This window comes from Geotrypetes seraphini, chromosome 5, assembly GCF_902459505.1.
Source record: "Geotrypetes seraphini chromosome 5, aGeoSer1.1, whole genome shotgun sequence".
In the NCBI taxonomy this organism is placed as follows: Eukaryota; Metazoa; Chordata; class Amphibia; order Gymnophiona; family Dermophiidae; genus Geotrypetes; species Geotrypetes seraphini.
In genome coordinates, this window is record NC_047088.1 from 231,960,217 (window position 1) to 231,981,362 (window position 21,146).

The 21,146-nt window shown below is 39.3% G+C and overlaps 1 protein-coding gene across 1 annotated transcript in view; it reads left to right on the top strand.

The window, feature by feature from the left end:
* The window catches only part of LRP1B (LDL receptor related protein 1B), a 1,445,547-nt gene that overhangs the window by 975,165 nt on the left and 449,236 nt on the right, over positions 1–21,146 (top strand). The window contains exon 40 of the mRNA XM_033944130.1: positions 17,195–17,384. Within this exon, the coding sequence (XP_033800021.1) occupies positions 17,195–17,384 (190 nt within the window). The remainder of the gene's footprint in view (positions 1–17,194; positions 17,385–21,146) is intronic.

A 21,146-nucleotide genomic window follows, 5' to 3' on the forward strand; every position in this document is an offset into this window, starting at 1 on the left:
TGGGTCCCCACCAGTCCTGACTGTTCTTCACCGGTCCCACCACGGTTAAACCTGAGTCACTTCCTCAACTTTAGGCTTTATTGGGCCATTCAGTTACTTTTCCTTCCTGATCTCTCTACCGGTGTATAGGTCCCCATGGACCTTCCCATCACCGGGCTTCTCTGCTGGACTGATCAGCCTGGCCACTCTACTCTGTTGCACCGGGCCCCCTATCAGTATTGGTCAGCAGTGGTCTTAAGGGCTTATCAGAAGTTAGGCCAAAGGCCAGCATCCCTCCTCCCAAGGGTCACTCAGATCCCAAGGAGCTCTGACTTTTCTTAGCTCTTATCCTTCTCAGCACCATAGCTCACTCAGGGTGAGTGGACAGATCCCAGCAGCATTTGTAGCTGTTTTGAAAATCATCTCCACTGCTTAGACTTTCTCAATGAGCTCCAGTGCACAGGCTTCCTCTACTGTTTGGCCTGGGACAGGGAACTTCACCCTGTTTCTGCTGTTATCAAAGTTTTAGTGCAATATTCTCTAAAATAAGCTAAATATGGGAGAGTGTGATGCAGTGGTTAAAGCTACAGCCTCAGCACCTTGAGGTTGTGGGTTCAAACCCATGCTGTTCCTTGTGACCCATTGCTCCATGTACATTAGCTAGATTTTGAGCCCACTGGGACAGACAGGGAAAAATGCTTGAGTACCTTAATAAATTCATGTAAATTGTTCTGAGCTCATGGGAGAACGGTATAGAAAAATTGAATGAATGAAGCATCCAAAAAACGAAGAAATTTGGTGATGGACTACTTTTTCTAGAACTTTTGAAAAAATGGAAAGTTAGAGATGAGTCTGCAATTAACGAGATTGATTGGTGAAGATTAGATTTCTTCAAAAAAGGAATAATAAGAGTGTTTTTTTTCCAAACACTGGAAACCTCACCAAGAAAAAGGCTGGCTTGCATCAGGGTGAGAAGGAGAGAGAGAGAATATAAAGAACAAGACACTTGAGTAGACGGGCTGGCCAAGAGTCAAAAGCAGAACCAGAGGGGGTGTTAAAGGAAGCCTGAGAGGAAGAAAAAGAGCTAGGTGATTTACGTATGATCGTCCTTGGATTCCAATGGTGGTTTGTTGCCCTGCAAAGCATGTTTTGGGTCCTACCTTCAAGAAGAAATCCTTAGAAGGCATATAGGAAAAGGTTTCTAGAACTGAGACTATTATTTTTTGTTCTGTTTCCAAACTCCGTGGGCTCCTTTTACAAAGGCACACTAGGGCCTTAACGCGCGGAATAGTGCGTGCTAAAATGCCGTGTGCGCTAGCCGCTATTGCCTCTTTTTGAGCAGGCAGTAGATTTTTGGCTAGTGCGCGCTATAGCATGCGCTGATCCAGTGCGTGCGGTAAAACTCGTAGCTCACCTTCGTAAAAGGAGCCCTGTGATTTTACTAAAGAAACTGTCATTAAATTTGAAGATTATGAAGCTACGTTGGCAGAGGTTGCAACAACAATGAAGTTGTTTTACATGTATTTAAAAATTTATTATATACTGTATATCTACAATTCTAAGCAATTCTAACATACAATGGATAAAATTTCTGTTTTGGTATGTTTTCATTGGATTTAATATTTGTACCTGCATTTAAAGCCGGCAATACATCTTTTCTGTCACGGCTCCGCAAACATGGAACTCTCTTCCAAGCCATTTCAGAGAAGAACGCTTTCTGGATAGATTTAAAAAGGAACCTAAAATGATTTTTATTTAGGGATGCCTTTGATCTTTAAGCTACTTATGTCAGGATCTCACTTTCACATTTGATCTTTTGTCCCTCCGCAGAGATACGCTTCCACTTGTGTTTCCTGCTGTCTTTTATCTATTATTCCAATCTCTCTCTCTTATTTCTAGTTGTCTTCCTTTCTGCCTTCTCTTTTTTTTTTTCCCCTACTCACCCATCCTGTTGTCTTTCCCCTTCTTGTTCTTCTTTCCGATCCATTATTGCATTTCCTACCCTCCTCTCCCTTTGGCACAGTAAGTCCTGTACGTCTTTTGTGTGTCTGTCATATGGTTCCCCTTTGAATGTTGTAAAAAAAAATAAAAATTAACTATGTTAATTGCTTAGAATTATGATTAAGCAATTTATCAAATTTTAAATAAAACTTCAAACTATACTTGTATATGCACAAAAAGTAGCACTTATACATGTTAGAACTCAAGAGCTATTCTATAAGAACATAAGAATAGCCTTAATAGGTCAGACCAATGGTCCATCAAGCTCAGTAGCCCGTTCTCATGGTGGCTAATCCACCTGGCCAAAACCCAAGTAGCAGCAACATTCCAGCATCTCAAAGAATAGCAAGATTCTGGAATCCCAATGAGAGCAACATTCCAGAGCTGAGATTGTGATGTCATAATGCCTCATTCCACTGTGCCTCAGAGCCAACCTCATCAGTGATGTAACAATGGCTTAATTGTCCTATTCTTGGTTCACCTAAGAACATAAGAATAGCCTTACTGGGTCAGACCAATGGTCCATCAAGCTCAGTAGCCCATTCTCACGGTGCCCAATCCAGGTCATTAGTACCTGGCCAAAACCCGAGTAGCAATATTCCATGCTACCAATCTAAGTCATGCAGTGGCTTCCCCCATGTCTTTCTCAATAACAGACTATGGACTTTTCCTCCAGGAATTTGTCCAAACCTTTCTTAAAACCAGCTACGCTATCCGCTCTTCCACTTGTTCTTTCCCTCCCCTATTCTTTTCTATCAAAATATTGTAGTTCTGCCTGGGTACCTTTTGTACCAGTAAGTCATGGGTTGTCAGAGGGTATGATTGTCGTTGTACTGAAATCTGTTTTTAATGTATTTTATATAGTTTCTTTTTTATACTATGTAAAAACGCTTTGATATTTGATAAGGCGGTATATCAATTTTTAATAAACCTGAAACTGAACCACATCCTCCTTACCACATTAACTGGCAATATTCTGGATCTGTACACATCTTGCTAAACGCTAGTCCATAAAGGTTGCTTGCAAATCTTATAGACTGCAACTCAAAAGGGGTGTGGCCATGGGGGGGGGGAATGGGTAGCCCAGGGCCATTACAGTGTTCTAATACTGGGGATTTGCATCTTATTATGTGGCAGGATTTACACCAGGTTTCGGTTGGTGTAAATCCTCAGCCCAAAGTTTTCTAAGCACTATTCTACAACGGTCTGCAACTTGAAGCACTCTTTATACAATAGTTCTCTGTGCAGATTTTTGGGCGCCATTTTTTTCAGGTATGCAAGGGAGACAGTAAATTCAAATTATTCTCAAGCATATTCATTATTGATGTTCTGAAACCCCAGCAGCCCTAAAGACTGGTTTGAGAACCCCTGCTTTAGTCAACAATTATCTTTTATAATTGCTTCTTTCAGATCCTCTAATAACATACATTACATATTTTTAATTCTCACGAGCCTAATGATATCAGCAGCATTCGATGAAACACTTGCTACAAAGCTATTAATAAGGCTCCATTTATTATTCTCTATGCTGTCATTTGTCAACAATAAATGAACTTTTTCCAAACTTCTGAACTGTTTCCAGGTCCTTTTTCAGGGTGAAAGTATCCTTTCCACCCATACAGTATATGACAATGCACACAAACAGCTTTTAACAATTATTATTCCAAACCTTGGCAGATCATAATCTTTTCATAAGTTTGAAATTCACTGGTGATTTCAGTTTCATGGTTCTGAATATGCAGCACATAAGCAATTCATGGCCATCCATAAATTATTCTAAGTTAATGTTGACCTTAATTCTATTCAGCATCAGGCAGCTGAGTTCCGGCACATTACAGAAAATATGTATCTGATTTCCTTGTGAAGGTAAAGACTAAATTAAAACATCAAAGTGTCTTACTGATCCTCCAATAGAACCCTGTTTTTTTTTTTTTCATAATAAACTATTTCTTTCACAACAAAATGGTATTCTAGGAGAGTGGTCTTCATTGCATGGCCCACAATATCACCTCCTCCATTGGGATCGGGCACTTTTTCCAGCTTTGCAGTCCTCCAGTCTTCAGGCTGCAGGCAACATGAATGAAGCAAACACGCGGCCTTTGGCAACTCCAGAAGCTTTCCCTCTGCTACAACTTCCTACCTCGGGAATAGAAAGCTATAGAAGAGGGAAAGCTTCTGAGGCCTGAAGAGTGCAGAACTGCAGCACTAACAAACAAAAAGTGTTGGATTCCAATATGGGGGAGAGGTAAATGGAAAAGGGAAGAAAATGCAAGACCTCTGTGGGTAAAAAGAAGGGGAGGAAAGGGGAAGGGCATAGAGACGGAGGAGATGGTGCATATGGATGCGGAGGAAAGGGGAAGGGCAGACAGAGGGAGCAGATGGTAAACATGGATGGGGAAGGAACGGGAAGGGCAGACAGAGGAAGCAGATGGTAAACATGGATGGGAAGGAAAGGGGAAGGGCAGAGAGAGGGAGGAGATGGTGCACATGGATGGGGAGGAAAGGGGAAGGGTAAAGAGAGGGAGGAGATGGTGCCACATGGATGGAGAGAAGGGGAAAACATACAAAAGTAGACAGATTGCTAAAGAATTTCTAGGCTTTGTTGGCTATGAGGTTTGACGTGATTTGCACAACGCCATCGGTCTTTGGCGATTTCACAGCACACTTTTAGATGTATGATAGCATGATCAAATTTTGTGGCTTTGAATAATCGGACCCGCTCCACAACTATTTGCTGTATGTTACATGTACTGACTTTTATTTTGACTGCATTGCTTTTAATTAATGAAGTGTCATTAAAATCTTTTTTACATCAAGGAGATCATCTCCACAGTTCTATCTTTGTTTTTGGATAAGATAAAGATGCAGCATTTATTTATTTAATTTTTATTTATCAGATTTTCTATAACATTATCAAGTATCCACTTGTACAGAAAAGTTGAGTTAAGTAAATAAACAAATAAACATTATGATAATATGAGACAAACATAATAAAGAAATTTAAAACTTAGCCTCAACTCAAGTCCTCAATACTGAGATCCAAGAAATAGATTCAACGAGTTATTATGAAAAAAACATTAATGGAAAAAAAGAAACATGAAACATGGTCAACTGAAGGAAATGTCCAAATTAAACAATGTGACTGGCTATTAAATGACTGGAATCCAATTCAACAACTTCTACAATCATAAACTTCCAGCTTTGTTTATAACAAAATTTTTTTTTACCAAACCTTAAATTGATTAGGGATGGTAAAGATCCTCAGAGGGTTACACTACCCCTGTGGTTCACGTGAAACAAATCACTGAACCCAATCTTCATTGGATCAAATCTAGATCCAATTAGAATTAATCAAGATTTGATCCAATAAAGATTGGGTTCAGTGATTTGTTTCACGTGAACCACAGGGGCAGTGTAAACCTCTGAGGATCTTTACCATCCCTAATCAATTTAAGGTTTAGTAAAAAATATTTTTGTTATAAACAAAGCTGGAAGTTTACAAATTAAACAATGAGCATTCATACTGTCTCTGCTCTCAGGTGAGTGGCCGTCAAGAAAGTTGTCAATTGGGTAGGATCATAGAAGACATATTTTTGCATTTGATGCTGTATCACACATTTACATGGGTGACGAAGGGAAAAGGTTGCCCCTAAAGAAGTAACACCCGGTTTTAAAGTCAGAAATGAACTTTATATATTAGAAAATAATTTGAGAAATGTATTAGTCTTGCTTGTAATTTTCAGAGCATATGAGCCCTGATTCTATAAAAGATGCCTAAAGTTAGATGATTAGATCAGCGTGCTTTGGCCAATCTAGGCACCTGACTTAAGAACATAGGAATTGCCATACTGGGACAGACCAAAGGTCCATCAAATCCAGTATCCTTTTCCAACAGTGGCCAACCCATGTCACAAACACCTATCTAGATCCCGACTAGCAAAAATAATTCTATACTGCTTTTCCTAGGAATAAGTAGTGGATTTCCCCAAGCCATCTCAATAATGACCTATGAACTTCTCTTTTAGGAAATTATCCAAACATTTTATAAACTCCACTAAGCTAACTGACTTTACCACATTCTCTGTCAATGAATTTCGGAGTTTAATTACACATTGTGAGAAAAAATATTTTCTCCGATTTGTTTTAAATGTATTACTTGTAGTAGCTTCATCGCATATTCCCTAGTCCTAGTATTTTTGGAAAGAGTGAACAAGCGATTCACATCTACCCTTTCCACTCCACTCATTTTATAGACCTCTATTATGTTGCCCCTGAAGAGCCCTAGCTGCTTTAGCCTTTCCTCATAGGGAAGTCAACCCATCCCTTTTATCATTTTTGTCACCCATCTCTGTACCTTTTCTAATTTTGCTATATCTTTTTTGAGATGTGGCGACCAGAACTGCACACAGTATTCGAGGTGCGGCCAAACCATAGAGCGATACAAGGCCATCATAACATTTTCACCTATGTTTTCTATTCCTTTCCTGTTAATTCCTAACATTCTATTTGCTTTCTTAGCTGTCACTGCACATTGAGCTGAAGGTTTCAATGTATCCTCAACTATGACACCTAAATCCTTTTCCTGGGCAGTGACTCCAACACAGAACCCAGCATCACATAGCTATAGTTCGGGTTCTTCTTTCCCACATGTATCACTTTGCACTTGCTCACATTAAATGCAATCTGCCATTTTGGTACCCAATCTCCCAGTCTCAAAAGGTCCTCTTGCAACTTTTCACAATCCTCTTGCAATTTTACAACTTTGAACAAGTTTGTGTCATCAGAAAATTTAATGATCTCACTAGCTATTCCCATCTCTAGATCAATTATTTGAATTAGTTCACTTGGCACCATTAGTTAAAAATGTAATTAAAAATAACTATATATATATTAATATCTTTATTAGGGCAAGCAATACAACCATAACACAACCAATATCAACATCATTGCAATATTCCAGATCAGCTGTACAAATACCAGCATAGAGAATCAGTACAGCAGCGAGTCAGTGCCCATCTGGAAGTTCCACATGTGTCATGGCCATCAACTCAGCTGTTTTTTTACAATAACAAAATACAATCAAGTAAACAAATAATCCCCCTAATCTAAAAATGAAAACAAAAAGACTAAGATAAACCAAGCCCAAAATCTGCCCCTAACTATGCTTACTTTCTAATAGGCACCTCAGACTAGACATCTATAGAGTTAGGCGCCTACCAGATAATTAAAAAAAAATGTATGCTGTTTTTCTTTTTAATATATTTTACACTGACTTGGAAACCTAAACATACCAGAGTTGTTGAGAAGTCCTTGTTAAAATTATTCTCCGTTGTCAACCTGTGCTTGCAGTTCCTGGGAATAATCTGTGGGTTTAGCATAAATAGGGTTACCAGATTTTAGTTCAATCAAATTACGACGCACAGCCCTGCCCCAGCCCCACCCAGTTCTGCCCCCTTTCACCCACATCCCATCCCAGCCACGCCCCTTCAACCTGTTTTCGTCGGTCGGAGGGCATCCGCATATGCTTGGATGCCCTACCGACGCGGTCCGAAAGAAGAAGCTTTTGAAAACTCGGACAAAGGTTTTGAAAAGTTGTCCGGACACCCAGACATGCCGTCTAAAATGAGGACATGTCCGTGCAAATCCAGACATCTTGTAACTCTAAGCAGAGGGTTATAGACTGCAAGCTGCAAGAAGGCCTCATTCATTCACATTCGCACAACCAAACTTTAGTTTCCAGTTTTGGCCAAAACCGGGCAATAAGTCATAGCTGCAGTTTTGTTTTTGGCCAAAAATTCTACATCTTATCTTCATTTTAAGCATTTATTAAAGGCTTTATTATTTAGTAAATTCTGGGGAGATTAATGCATGCTGATCGTTAATTTGAATTATGTATTAACATTATAATTCATTGTTAATGTACAGTTTTATTTTAATGTCAATCACATAGTAGGGAGTGTGCAGCGCAGGGGTTAGAGCTACAGCCTCAGCACCCTGAGGCTCTGGGTTCAAATCCCTCGCTGCTCCAAGTCACTTAATCCCCTCATTGCCCCAGGTACACTAGATAGAGTCTGAGCCCTCCAAGACAGATAAGGAAATATGATAAAGTACCTGAATGTAAACCACATAGGATATAAGTGGTAAATGAATAAAAATAAACTATAAGGTTACTGTGGGATATAAATAAAAGTTTGTTATGTTATGTAGACAGTTTTGGTGGCTTTGGCTGAAAATGAAAAAAAAACAACAACCCAAAACTGTTTTGGTTGGCCTCTACCTTCAAGAACTGTCTCTCATCTGTAATAAGTACATATTCAATCAGTTGTAAAGACAGGTCTTAAAGCAGTGGATCATACCATTTTAATATTAAGGTTGAACTGCTGTAAAGGTGCCCTCAAATTAAACCTGAAGGCAAGTAACATGGCTTAGCCCACTTAGCTGAGACCACTTTAGACGTTTGTGGTGAGGGGAAGTTCATTATTCAATTAAATTGAGCACACAAATTGGACACATGCTTAAATTTGCACATACAATTTTTAATGCTTTTATAGAATTCAAAAAGGACGTCTAAGTCCATTTTGGACTTTCCAGCTAAACATCCAAAGTCAGAAGCACAGAAATGGTCATTTTTGAAAGCTGAGCCACTAGGAGCCTGATTCTGTATAGGACACCCGGCCTCGGCAGCTGCCTAAGCTGCTTTGGAGAATCCCACATTGGCGTCCTATATATAATCACAACTTTCCTGATGGACAGACGCCTAACCCCTTATAACCACCCCGATTCTCTAACTGGTGTCCATGATCAGTTTAGCGGCTGCAACTGGGATCCCGTTCCCCCCTCCCCCGCAAAGTCAGCCAGCCCACTCTAGAACACCCCCGTACCTTTATCTTATGGCTGGCAAGAGGGATGCCTACTCCCTCCTGCTGGCAGGCCCATCACAGCAAAATAGGCCTTTCTCTTCCCAGTACATTCTGGAATGCACCAGAGAAGGACCTAAGGCCCTGATTGGCTCATATGTCTAAGGCCTCTCCCATAGGAGGGGCCTTAGGCACTTAGGCCAACCAAAGTCTTATGCCTCCTTCCCAGTGCATCCTGGGATGCACTTTGAGTGGCCTGACTCCAATTGGGAGGAGTTTTAGGTATCTGGACAATTGGAGTCTTAGGCCACTCCCAATGCATCCCAGGATGTATTGGGAAGGAGACCTAAGACTCCAGTGGAATTGGGCAGTGTCCATAGGGTGTCCGGGTGTCGGGGAGTATCAAGGGGACCTTGGGGGTGTCGGAGTGAAGTTATGAAGTGTCACGGGATATTGGGATGTCGAGGAGTTTTAGTTCTTAAAATAAATTTTAAGAGTACATGTGAAAGAACTATCTGGTGTATGGGATGTTAAGAAGATATTTTGCACATTGATTTTTTGAAACCATTTTGGTATAGAAGAGAGAAAATAATTGCTGTATGATAATTGGAGTGATTCTAGCATTTTGAAGAAGTAAAGTGTTGATCACTGCCCTGGTGTTTTTCCTCTTTGATGATTATATAATTTGTGGGGTAGATTTGAAATGTGTTAGATATTTTTGAATCTCCTGATTAATTGCAATAGGGGTTATTGGGGAGTGTCAGGGTGGAGACAGGGAGTGTTTGGTAGGGTTCATAAGATGATGGGGCCAGTGGCAGGAGGGAGTGGGCATCACTTTTGCCTTGGACTGTGTTAGAAGGGTTCACTGTTGCAGCAGGAGGAATTAGGCATTCCTTCTCACACAGACATTTGGGGATGGGGCTTTGGGGCTTCTGGCAAGGGGGAGTAGGCATCTGCCCTTCCCATCTTACTTTGTGGGGGGACAAGTTCTCTGATACGGCTGCTAAACTGACCGCAGCATGGAGATTCCCTTGCCGCGATCGACTCAGTGGCCGCGTCTATTTGAAATGTAGACCAGCATTTTTCTGGCCTATATTTCAGGTGACTATTATGGCCCTAGGGAGATACCTAGGGCCGCCTAAGCTCACCTAAGGCCACTTTCAGGTGAAACCACATCCACATAAGTAGGGTTACCAGATTTTACAATAGCCTTGTGCGAGCTTAAGTATCCTTACACTTCTCCCTCAACAGTAACAGACGCTTATGATATAGGCGGCCTGCCTCGGGGTGTTTTGTTTTTTTTTTAAACATGCATCCCGACTCACTGGTTAGACAGTGGTAGGATGCCTACTGCTGCTTAAAATCGGTATGGTGTTTATACAATTTGGCCCTGAGCATCTATGTTCAGTCCAGGATGTCTTAAGAACATAAGAAGTTGCCTCCGCTGAGGCAGACCAGAGGTCCATCCTGCCCAGCGGTCCGCTCCCGTGGCGGCCCATCAGGCCTTATTGCTGAACAGTGTCCCTGACTAATTTTGTAATTGCCTCTAATCCTCTAACTATTACCTACCTCTACTCCTATCTTGGAAATGGTTTGATTGCCACAAGATTTCCAAGTTCTGCCCCAAGCCTGACCATAACACCTGGTGATGAGGACGTCCAAGTGCCACCTTAGATGGTATTTTTGGACGTTTTAGTTTTTTTAATGATGAGCCCCATATTGTCCTATATCAATAAAATAGACTGCATTAAACTTTTGCCAAGTAGCAGATTTTTTTTGTTTTTTATCTAAAGAGACAATGAAGCAGATACCACTTAACAAGTTAGCTGCTTTAAATAATTTCACCTCTTGTAGTAGGTAAATAAAGTAGAATTTTATTCCTTACTGTGGTGTAACGAATGCTTTTTTTTCTGACATGGCATGAAATTGCTAGATCTTCGACCTTCCTCTTGTTATAAAGTCATTATAAAGTTAAAATCCAGAACGTGGCTAGATTAATGAATCAGTGCTGCAGAAATACATTTAGGTTAAAGACTTCTGTCTTCCAATATTTATGAACCAGTAGAAGTGTAGGTCAGTGAAACAAAGTTATTCACTGACTGGATAATCTCTATACAGTAATCAAAGGATAAAGACCACATAACTAAAACCATCCATGCACAGTTATGTTTCAGTGAAACAAAGTCTAGAAATTTGTGCAAGGCTTCATCAACTGCTCTCTGAAAGCTTTATAATTACACACTAAACAGGTGACACAATCATGCATGCAGATATTCTGCCCAGTGTTCAGGGAACAGATCAGTAAGAAATAATTACCCTTCTTTCTAACAGTGCCACTTTCATTTATTGGGCTCTGCAGTCTGCAATTTATCTTTTCTTGACAGTGTTGAAGGCATTCCCTGGTAGGTTATTAATATAATTTACTTTTGTTTTTATCTAATATTTTTCATATAAGATAAAAGAACATGCCAAAGAGCTTTCTTGAAAAAAAAATGACTAGGTCCACATTAATTTTATTTCTATGTACTGTACTAGAAAAACAAAATTGGTGATGCTTGCATTAACAAAAGGAGTAGGTTTTATTTTGAATGCAAATGAATCATTCAATTAAAAATATGTTTTGGTACCCGAACACATGCATTATGTTGCTGAGGGGAAAAGAGTGGCCTAGCCGTATTTCTTAACATATGACACATTGCAGCCGCTGGATAGAATATAAGATTGTTTGTTTGAATATTACACTTCTCACCTCCACTGCTATTTGCCTTGTGGGATGACTACAGGGTACAATTATTGTACAAAACATCCTCTGGTTTTCTTGACATCTTCAAATCAAAACCAAAATAGAAAGTTGAGAAGTAATGTTAACAACTCAGTTAAATTTATATTTCACCTATGCAGAGTGAACACATTTAACAATTGCAGATCGCTAGCACATGGGGGGGGGGGGGTCTATGAACTAAAGTGAAACCAAAACAAGAAAAGAATACTGTACAAGATGCAGGCAATGTTTATTCCAATAAACAATTTGTTGCGCACAAAATAAACCACCTTAGAAAGGTAAAGGGACCCGAAACGGTCCGTGTTTCGATCAACACGTCTTCATCAGGGGTGAGCATGGGACGCGCCCTCATAAAGCTCAAGGTATGAAAAATAACAAAAAATGTAAAATGATGCTAACGTAAAGTTACCAAAGTAATTTTATTGTTTTAATTTTTCCAATCATGACACCAAAAGAATAAAGCATAATTGCATTAGCAGTTACGTTAGCGGGAGATCGTTATAGTTGCCAAAATGCTGGCCTTCTGATAACGAGCTCAGTTCAATATTTCGAAACACTCTCATTATATACCTTTGGCTCAGTATGACATCATCAGTTTGACAGCCAATAAAAATCAACAAAGGAGGTGTTTAAAAGTTTGACAAAGAAAAAAGTTTCAGAAATCACTTTTGATCTGTTTACATTCATTTCTGAATATACATTAACATTTTATAACATTTCCAATATTCCTTTATCATTCTTAAAACATATTTCAGACAATTTGTCTATGTGTCAGGCAAGCTGCTGACATGTTCTAAACCCTACAGTGCTGAAAATTTGTCAGCCTTAGAAGAAAGGAGGGGCTGCCTCCCCCTGAGCTGACAGTTTCAAATTTCATTAATCTTCACACAGAAGCCTTCCTATGTTAGAGACTGAAACAGCAGTTTCTGACTTAATTATTTCCAGATGTTATACCCTTTGAATTTCTTTAGGTTGCAAATATATATAATATGTTTTTTTTAAAAACCCATTCTTTTGTTCAATACAGTCACACAATCACTCCAGGGGCCCCTTTTCATTCATTCATAACTTGATTCATTCATATTTAATACCTTTTATATCTTAGTTTGGGATATTTCTTCCTAGCTAGCCTAAGGCACACCTGGTATCAATGAACACCACTATGCTAGGAGCGGGAAAACTTTGCACAAAGAAAATGCAGAGAAAACAAAGCAGACAGAAGGTCACTGACACAAAATGGATTCCAAAGCACAGAAAATATATCAAAACAGAGACCAAAATGGAGTCCATGTATCTCTTGATTTCCTTCATGATCTAGCCTAATAGCAAAGTACATAAAAAGAATATTATTATACTTTCCCTTATATTAATCTGTAGTGTGTTTTTCTGGCCTTGGCCACATTTATATTCAGATTTTTATTCACCCGTTTTTCGTACGCTTCTATTTGGGTGTGGCCTTAACTAACACATATGCTTGTATCTAACTAGAGTTACCCAGAGTCATATGAAAAACCAGGCCCTTTTGTAGAAAAAAACTGTACAAAATACTGCACTATCATGTCCGATGTCCATTCCATTACCGTCCCATAAACATCACCCCCTTCTGGCCATGAGCCACTACTCCTCAGGGGTCCTGTAGAATGGAGAAAGTAATGTGTCAATTTTTGCATGATATTCACAATTATAGTAACATTCATACACCTCAGTGACACATTACTTTCTCCATTCTACAGGACCCCTGATGAAGACGTGGTTTCACTGTTCCTTTTCTGTAAACCTGTTGGATTTGGGAGGTTTTTTTGTCCAAAGTCTATGGACTAAAGGCCTTATTTACTAAATCATAGTAGGTATTTATCATGGTTTCAAAGGAATGGTAGCAGTTACCATAGAGCTAACAACAAATGATGGAGCTAACAACAAGGGGATGCTGGAAAGTTTTCATCCTGACCAACTTCCTAAATCTGATGTTATGTAGCTGAAAAGAGTGTTATTTTAGTTTATTTTGTTAGAGTCTGCAAATTGGCACTTTTTAAAACTAGAGCAATTCTCTTCAGCTACATAACATCAGATTTATGAAGTTGGTTGGGACGAGAACTTTTCAGCACCCCCTCGTATTTACTACCTAAAGCAAATATATTAGGGATTAGGGAAGAGCAAGGAATGCATTTTGCAATTAATACAACAAATGATGATGATGATGATAATAATAATTAATAAAAATGAAGTTAACAAATGCCCCCAGGGGCTATTTGATTTCATTCCATATTACTGGCCTTGCCTTTAACACACAGTACCAGGGGATAAATGGGATCCCTGAGGTACCCCACAACCCAGAAGCCAAGATTTGGATACTCTACATAAGAGATTAAAGCTAAAAATCTGTGAAACCATTTCAAAACATTACCTCCTATACCTAATTGTGAAAGAAGAAATATCAACACCTTATGGTCAACTACATCAAATGCAGCTGATAAATCAAATTTCAAAAGAACAGCATATCAATTTTTGTTCAGTATACTTTGAACCTTAGAAATTAGTGATAAAAACAGAGTTTCTATATAATAACTAAGCCTAAAACCAGGGCTGTGGAGTTGGAGTCGAGGAGTCGGAGTCAGAGGAAATTTCGGGTACCTGGAGTTGAAGTCGGAGTCAGAAGTACAAAAAACTGAGGAGTCGGAGTCGGAACATTTATCTACCGACTCCATTTTTTAACTTGGCATACCAATCACGAGCGATTCTTTCAGCTATAGCACCCACTATATACACAGCACAAATGTTGCGAGCAGCTTCTGCGGCCTTAGAACCTTGTTTAAAAGCAAAAAGAAGGTGGTGTCGAAAATGCTCATTTCTCTCAACTTGACATTCCATTTTAACGATCTGAAAATTAACCAGCGCTGTGGAGTTGGAGTCGAGGAGTCGGAGTCGGAGGAAATTTCGGGTACCTGGAGTCGGAGTCGGAGTCTGAAGTACAAAAAACTGAGGAGTCGGAGTCAGAACATTTATCTACCGACTCCACAGCCCTGCCTAAAACCATATTGAAAAGGATGAAAGATGGAATATTTATCTAACAAAATCTGGTATTTATTTAGAAACTATTGATTTTAAAAGTTTTATCAATAAAGGAATATTGGCTATTGGTCAAAAGCTTGCTGCCATAAGACTTTGATGAGACCGCATTTAGAATATTGTGTACAATTCTGGGGACTGCACCTTTAAGAAGATATAAATAGGATGGAGTTTGTCCAGAGGAAGTCTACGAAAATGGCCAGTAGTCTTCATCATAAAGCATAGGGAGACAGACGTCAAGATCTCAATATGTATACAGTAGAATCTCAGTTATCCAGGACCCATGGTGATTGGTGGATGCCGGATAACTGTTTTTCTGGTTGCCTGAGAGTTACTATATAATATAGTACTATACAAAGATTGTCATTCAGATCTCAAGTCCCTCCCCAAAGCACCAGCATGGCAGTGGCCCTGAGCTGCAATTCCCCCCCCCCCCTTCCTCCTTCAAGCCCCAAGGAAGCAGAAGTAGGTAGGGGTGTTGAGCTCCAAACCCCCTCCCTTCCTTATCCGAAGAGGCAGTCCGTCAGCAGGAGGCAGCATTCAAAATAGGTTGCTTGGGAACAGCCCCAAGAGGGCCTTTCCTCTGATGTGTCATAACAATTTTTTTGCTAGTTGGTTGAGAATTCTAGTTAACTGAATACCAGTTAACTGAGATTCTACTTACTTTGGAAGAAAGGTTGATCTAAGATGATATAATAAAAATGTTGAAATGCCTATGTGACATAAAAGCAAGGAGGCAAGTCTCTTTCAGTTGAAAAGAAGCTTAAAATGAGGTGGGGTGGGATTAAGGTGAAGGGGATAGATTCAGAAGTAACCTCAGAAAATACTTTTTTCATGGAAAGGGTGGTAAATGCTTGGAATGGCCTTCCAGTGGAGGTGGTGCAGAAGAAAAATGTATCTGAATTCAAGAAAGCTTGGGACAAGTACATTGGATCTCTAAGGGAGAGGAAGGGATAGTAAACATCATGGATAGGCAGACTAGATAGGCCCTCCAGGCCTCTCAGAGGGCCATCCAAGTGGCTCAGAATGCTGCAGCCAGAGTGATTGGGGGGATTATTCGCCATGCTCATGTTTCTCCTTTGCTTGTTGAGCTTCACTGGTTCCCGATGATGTGGAGAATTCAATTTAAGTTTTTGACTTTGGTATATAAATAAATCCATGGTCTGCTACCTGAAGTTGTTGCTTCAGACATATGTACCTGTACACTCACTATGTTCGCAGTCTAAATAACTATTAGTAGTTCCTCCAGTCTGAGATTTATCTAAATCTTCGTTCATGCATTTTTTATGTGGTTGGACCCCTGTTATGGACTTCTCTCCAGGATGGGATTTGCCTGATTACATTTTTTTTAATTCCTTTTGTAAGAGTTGACAGCTCATCTTTTTAGAAATACTTTTCAGGATTTGAGAGTGATTTAGTTCATATATGGTTCTTTAAAAAAAAAAAAAAAAATGTTGATTTTCCAAACTATCAAAGTGCAATAAACAATTGGTTCTATATATATGGTTCTATTTTATGAGTTGTATGATGAATGTTATAAGTTGAAATAATTACGTAGTGTGTTTGTGTTGTGTTATTGAGTAATTGTATTGTTTTTTTTATGAGTGTGATGTTGTACCCCACATAGATTTCGGATATACGAGATATAAATGTGTAAATAAATAAATAAACAAATGTGGTCATTATCTATCTTTATTTTTCTGTGTTTTAATAATAATAATAATAATAATAATAATAGCTTGATTTATATCCCGTCATACCTTTTCAGTTCAAGACGGTATACAGTAAAGTAGAAATACACTGTGGATACCGCAGGTATCAATAGAAGTATATAGAGCATGGAGATTACAGCATTGAGATTATGCGGGGGTGCGCAGGTAGGCGGGGATGCGTGTTGGGATTGTGGGAAGGATGGAAGGGTTCCGAAGGATCAGATAACCTTGTTGAATAGGTGGGTTTTCAGAAATTTTCTGAAGGATTGTATGATGGAGAATTCAGGAGAAGGGCGCCTAGGGTGTTGTTCCAGGGGCCTGCCTGAAAGGATAGTGTCCTATCAAGTAATTTTTTGTATCGATATCCCTTGGGAGTGGGGAATGAGAATAGAAGGGTTGTGCGGGAGAGGCGGGGAGTGTCCTGTACAATGAAGTGGCTCATGAGGTAGGTGGGTAAGGAGCCAAATAATGTTTTGTAGCAGAGGCAGCCAAATTTAAAGATAATTCTGGCTTCAATTGGTAGCCAGTGCAGTTTTTTTTAAGTATGGGAAGATGTGGTCAGAGTTTTTCAGGCCGAAGATCAGTCTTACCGCCGTGTTTTGGATCGCTCTTAGTCTTTTAATGTTTTTTTTCAGCCCTATATACAGTAAGTGATTAGTAGTAGTAGTAGTAATATTACAGTTATTTCTAATAGTATTGGATACACATATTTCTGGAAATAAGATGCTAATGAAAAGGCTTCTATGTTTTTTTAATAATAGGAAGTAACCATGTATATTTTTGATCTTCTTTATCAGATGTAGGCTCTGTGGAAGGCCTTGCTTATCACAGGGCTTGGGACACCCTTTACTGGACCAGCTCCACTACATCGTCAATCACAAGGCACACGGTCAATCAGAATCGGCAAGGGGCTTTCAACAAGGAATTTGTAATCACAATGTCTGAAGATGACCATCCACATGTATTAGCACTGGATGAATGTCAAAAGTATGAACATGTTCTATTTCTATATGATGAAGATTGGAATTCAACAAAATTGTTCATAATAGCTTTTATTCTTTATTCAATATTTTGTGATAGATTCAAAAAGAGTAACTATAATCTTTATAATTTTCCTATTTATAATGACCAATTTCTTATCTGAATGCCATTTAAAATTATCCCCCCCCACCCCTTAATGAAGCCACATTAGGGTTTTTTTTAAAATCACAGGCTGCAGTGGTAAAAGCTCCGACGCTCACAGGAATTCTATGAATGTCAGAGCTTTTACTGTAGTGGCTGTTGATTAAAAAAGGAGGGGGTTATATTAATAAAGTTAGACCCCAATTTTATTCTTTATTCAATATTTTGTGATAGATCCAAAAAGAGTATGTATAATCTGTATAATTTACCTAGTTATAATGACCAATTACTTATCTGAATGCAATATAAAATTATATTAATAACTATAGACCTCAAAGCAAGATGTTAAAAAGTATTGTATTTCATTTTAAATAAAGCAATTTTAATAGTCCTATATGTGAAGCACCCCCCCCCCCCCATCATTTTGTACAGGATGCTGAGGTAGGAATTGAGTTGTCTAGGTTGAGATATTCACAATTCTTCCATAAGGCTCTGCTGAGCAAGGAGCCTTTTGTAAAATACAGTATGTATAAGAATATGAGCAAATCAATAGCATAGCCAAAAGTCCATGTCTTCTTTCTCCTTGCTCCCCCCCCCCCCCCCAGGCAAGTGCCACATTACAATTAATATCTTGGCATGCATGGATGTTCAAGCTCTTCCAGTTGAACATGTCCTCTGTCTGAGCATCCTATGCCGGGCGTGCATGGGTGTGTGTGCTGGCATCAGTGCCTAATTTCTATTATAGAATAAGCTCCTACCACATGGCCAGGATGCTTAAAATGGAGCTGCCCATTTACCCCCCTTTAAAGTTCCAATTTTTTATAGTATGGGGTGATTAGGTTAGCAAAATCCAAAAGAACTAAACTGTATATCCTAATATGAAGATCACTAAAAACTATGTAGTCAATAATACAACTATGAAAAATCCAGCTGCTCTGAAACACATCAATAATATGTGGAAAAAAGAGACTTCAGAAAAATTACACCCCTTCACTGCAGTCCAATAAGTTAAGACACGTACAGTTCTCTGAATTCAATTTACCAGTCTATAGAGACATTCAGTTCCTGACCAGAGAAACTTTTTGTAAAATATTTATAATTATGCCATAGAAGTCTGTCCGGCCTCAACCTCAGTCCCCTCATGCTGGATTTGGCTAATCTTTCAGTCTCTTGCCATTTGCAGGACACAGACCATAGAAGTCTGTCTAGCACTGGGCTCGGTTCTCACTACTCCTGCCCAAAATAACACCTCTCAGTGCAAACATGCAAATATATTCTTTAAAAATGCATAATTAATATTTATCCCTACTTTAAGATTTATAGTCCAACATCATAGAACCTCAGCGATACCACTCAAAGCTCAAGTCTTATCATTGCTTTAAGCTTGACGTGTCACTCTTTATCAGTGTTTACTAAATAAACAACTTTTATCTTCACCGTTCTAACTACTAATTCAAATTACTTTATGGTTTATATTTGTTATTCCATCTTATTTGCTATCTGTTACTTAGCTTTGTGGTTTCATACGTCAGGGGTATATGTAGCCAACATGTTTCACGTGATGCATTGTCAAGGCTTGCCCTATTTTCCGTCATCCACCATCAAACTTCTACCTTTAAATCTGTAAAAACTTTGAGTGATGTCACTAAGGTTCTTTGAAGTTGGACTATAAATCTGAAAGTAGGGATAAATATTAATTATGCACTGTTAAAGAATATATTTGCATATTTGCACTGAGGAGTGAATGGGATATCACGACTAAACTATATAGCCTATATTGGATAATTGGATTGCAAGATAACACCTCCACAGCCATGTTGTGTTTCCATCCTCTTTCTATTTAGGTATCCCTTGTGTCTATCCCATGCATTTTTGAATTTGACCTCTATTCTGAGTTGATTAAAAAAAGGCATGGGCAGAGAGCAGGAACGGAAGCATTAGCATTTTCATGTTACACACTAAGGGATGGGAAAATTATCCACATGTACTGGGTTATTTTAATAACCAAACACACATCTACTTGTCATCAGAAACAAAACAGTGTTTGTGATACATGTATCACAAACACTACAAGTGCCCAGAGAAACAGAGCAACCGATAAAATGAAAAATAAGGAGGAAAAAGCCTCAGATCCCAACCTCTACCCTACAGAGACAGGTGATGGTATGGAATGGTAAAACTCATAGGCATAAGAAACCTCCTCATATACAAATTAAATCGGTGCTCTGGGCAATGCAAGTAAATGCACTGAAATTCCAAAGATTAAGAAATAAAAAGGCGTATCTGTGTTAGGAAAGGTCTGTCACACCGTTGACGGCCAGTGTTCATGGCTGCTTCAGAGTATGAACAGGCAAACAGTGGAGATGTCCAAAGACACGAGTGTGCTTTTTTATATTTCAAAACTCTTCTTTATTTGTACAGTGACTTGACAGGCTTGTGTTTCGGCCCAAATGGCCTACTTCAGGAGTTTTACTGTTAACACAATGTGTTTTGCAGAGAGAATAAGTCACACACGAAGATATCATCACAAACAGGCACTCTTTAAAATGGTGTGAGCTAGAGAATTCACAAGCTCACACCATTTTAGAGTGTCTGTTTGCGATAATATCTTCATTTGTGACTTATTCTCTCTGTAAAACACATTGGGTTAACAGAAAGACTCCTGAGGCAGGCCGTTTGGGCCGAAACACACGCGTGCCGTGTCACTGTACAAATAAAGCAGAGTTTTGAAATATAAATAAGCACACTCGTGTCTTTGGACATCTCCACTGTTTGCTGTTGTGTTGTGGAGGTGACTCTCCTGTTTCCTTTCTCGTGCTTCAGGGGGTGAACACACTGCACAGACCTGTATTGCCAGAAACCACCTCAGTGGTGTCTTGATGCTTGATAACTTTCCCCCCTTAACTGGCTAATGAAGAGTTAATGGAGGATCACTTTCTGCCTCCTGAAAAAATGTCCAATTAGTGCCTAACTCAAAACAAGCTAGTTTGGAGGCATTCTGGGAGCAGAGGCAGCACATAGCTGATCAATATTTATTCAATACTTAATAGACCAAAGTAGCTGCAAAAATAAGAATGCTTAACATAGTAACATAGCAAATGATGGTCCATCCAGTCTGCCCATTAAAAATACATGATTAAATTAACATGCCTCTTCTTTGGCATTTCTGGGTCTTAGACTGTAAAAGTCCACCTGGCGTTGTCCTAGGTTCCAAATGCTGATGTTGCCGTCTAAGCACTCTCCAGCCTATCCAACCATCCTGTTTGAGGGTATCTACCATAAAGTCTGTCCAGTAACAACCTCATGTACCAAGTTAGTGGAGTTCCCATTGATGCCCTCTCCAGCCCATCCTACACCAAATCACCACATATGGGACACAGACCGTGCAAGTCAGTGGTTCACTGTAATCAGATAAGTACTGAATGTTGCACTTAAGCGACTACGGTTTTGCCCAGTCCATAAATTCTGAAATTAATTTCCAGAGCCCAGACATGGCCTAGTATTGAATTTCCAGGTATAACACCGGCAGCAGTCACCAAAAAGCTTAGGCCCAAATTCTGTAACTGGCGCCTAACGTTAGGCACCTATTTTGGAGGCGCCCAACTACATAAGCGCTTATCTAAATTG